General features: G+C 62.9%; 1 protein-coding gene across 1 annotated transcript in view; it reads left to right on the forward strand.

Moving 5' to 3' along the window:
- The window catches only part of LOC102382000 (cofilin-1-like), a 3,261-nt gene that overhangs the window by 2,415 nt on the left and 286 nt on the right, over window positions 1-560 (forward strand). The window contains exon 3 of the mRNA XM_006030716.3: window positions 455-531. Coding sequence (XP_006030778.2) covers window positions 455-531 — 77 coding nt within the window. The remainder of the gene's footprint in view (window positions 1-454; window positions 532-560) is intronic.

Consider the following 560-nt stretch of genomic DNA (forward strand, 5'->3'; position numbering starts at 1 on the left):
TTTCGCCCCCCCCCCCCACTGGGGGGGGCCCTCAGCCCCCTCATCTCTTGGTAGGGGCCACCTAGAAGTGCCCCATGTAACCCTGGCCTGTCCAGCCCTGGTACCCCTGAGGTTGCTCTGCCAGGGGGGGGGGGGGAGCACGCTGGGTCTATTCCACCATGTAAGGCCCCTCTTGCCCGTGGTGCACTGTCTCCAAGTGGCCCCCAGTGTAACCTGCAGGCCCCACCCATTCCTTGGGGTCCTACCCCTTCTATCACGTGAGGGACATAGCCTTGCACAACTAGCCACACCCCCAGTGCCAGGGTAGGGGGGTGGTTTAAAGGGGCTTCCTGGCATGGGATATGGGGGGGGCTGTAGGTCTCATCCCTGGGGGACCCAGCAGGTATTTCGGGAGGGAGCCCAAGTGTCCAGGCTGGTGTGACCCCTTTTTCCCCCCCCCTCCCCTTTCTGGCAGGGCTCCTGAGAATGCCCCCTTGAAGAGCAAAATGATCTATGCCAGCTCCAAGGACGCCATCAAGAAGAAGCTGACAGGAGAGTTTGAGGGAGTGGGGGGGAGGGGC

Source organism: Alligator sinensis, unplaced genomic scaffold (genome assembly GCF_000455745.1).
Source record: "Alligator sinensis unplaced genomic scaffold, ASM45574v1 scaffold1329_1, whole genome shotgun sequence".
Classification (NCBI taxonomy): Eukaryota; Metazoa; Chordata; order Crocodylia; family Alligatoridae; genus Alligator; species Alligator sinensis.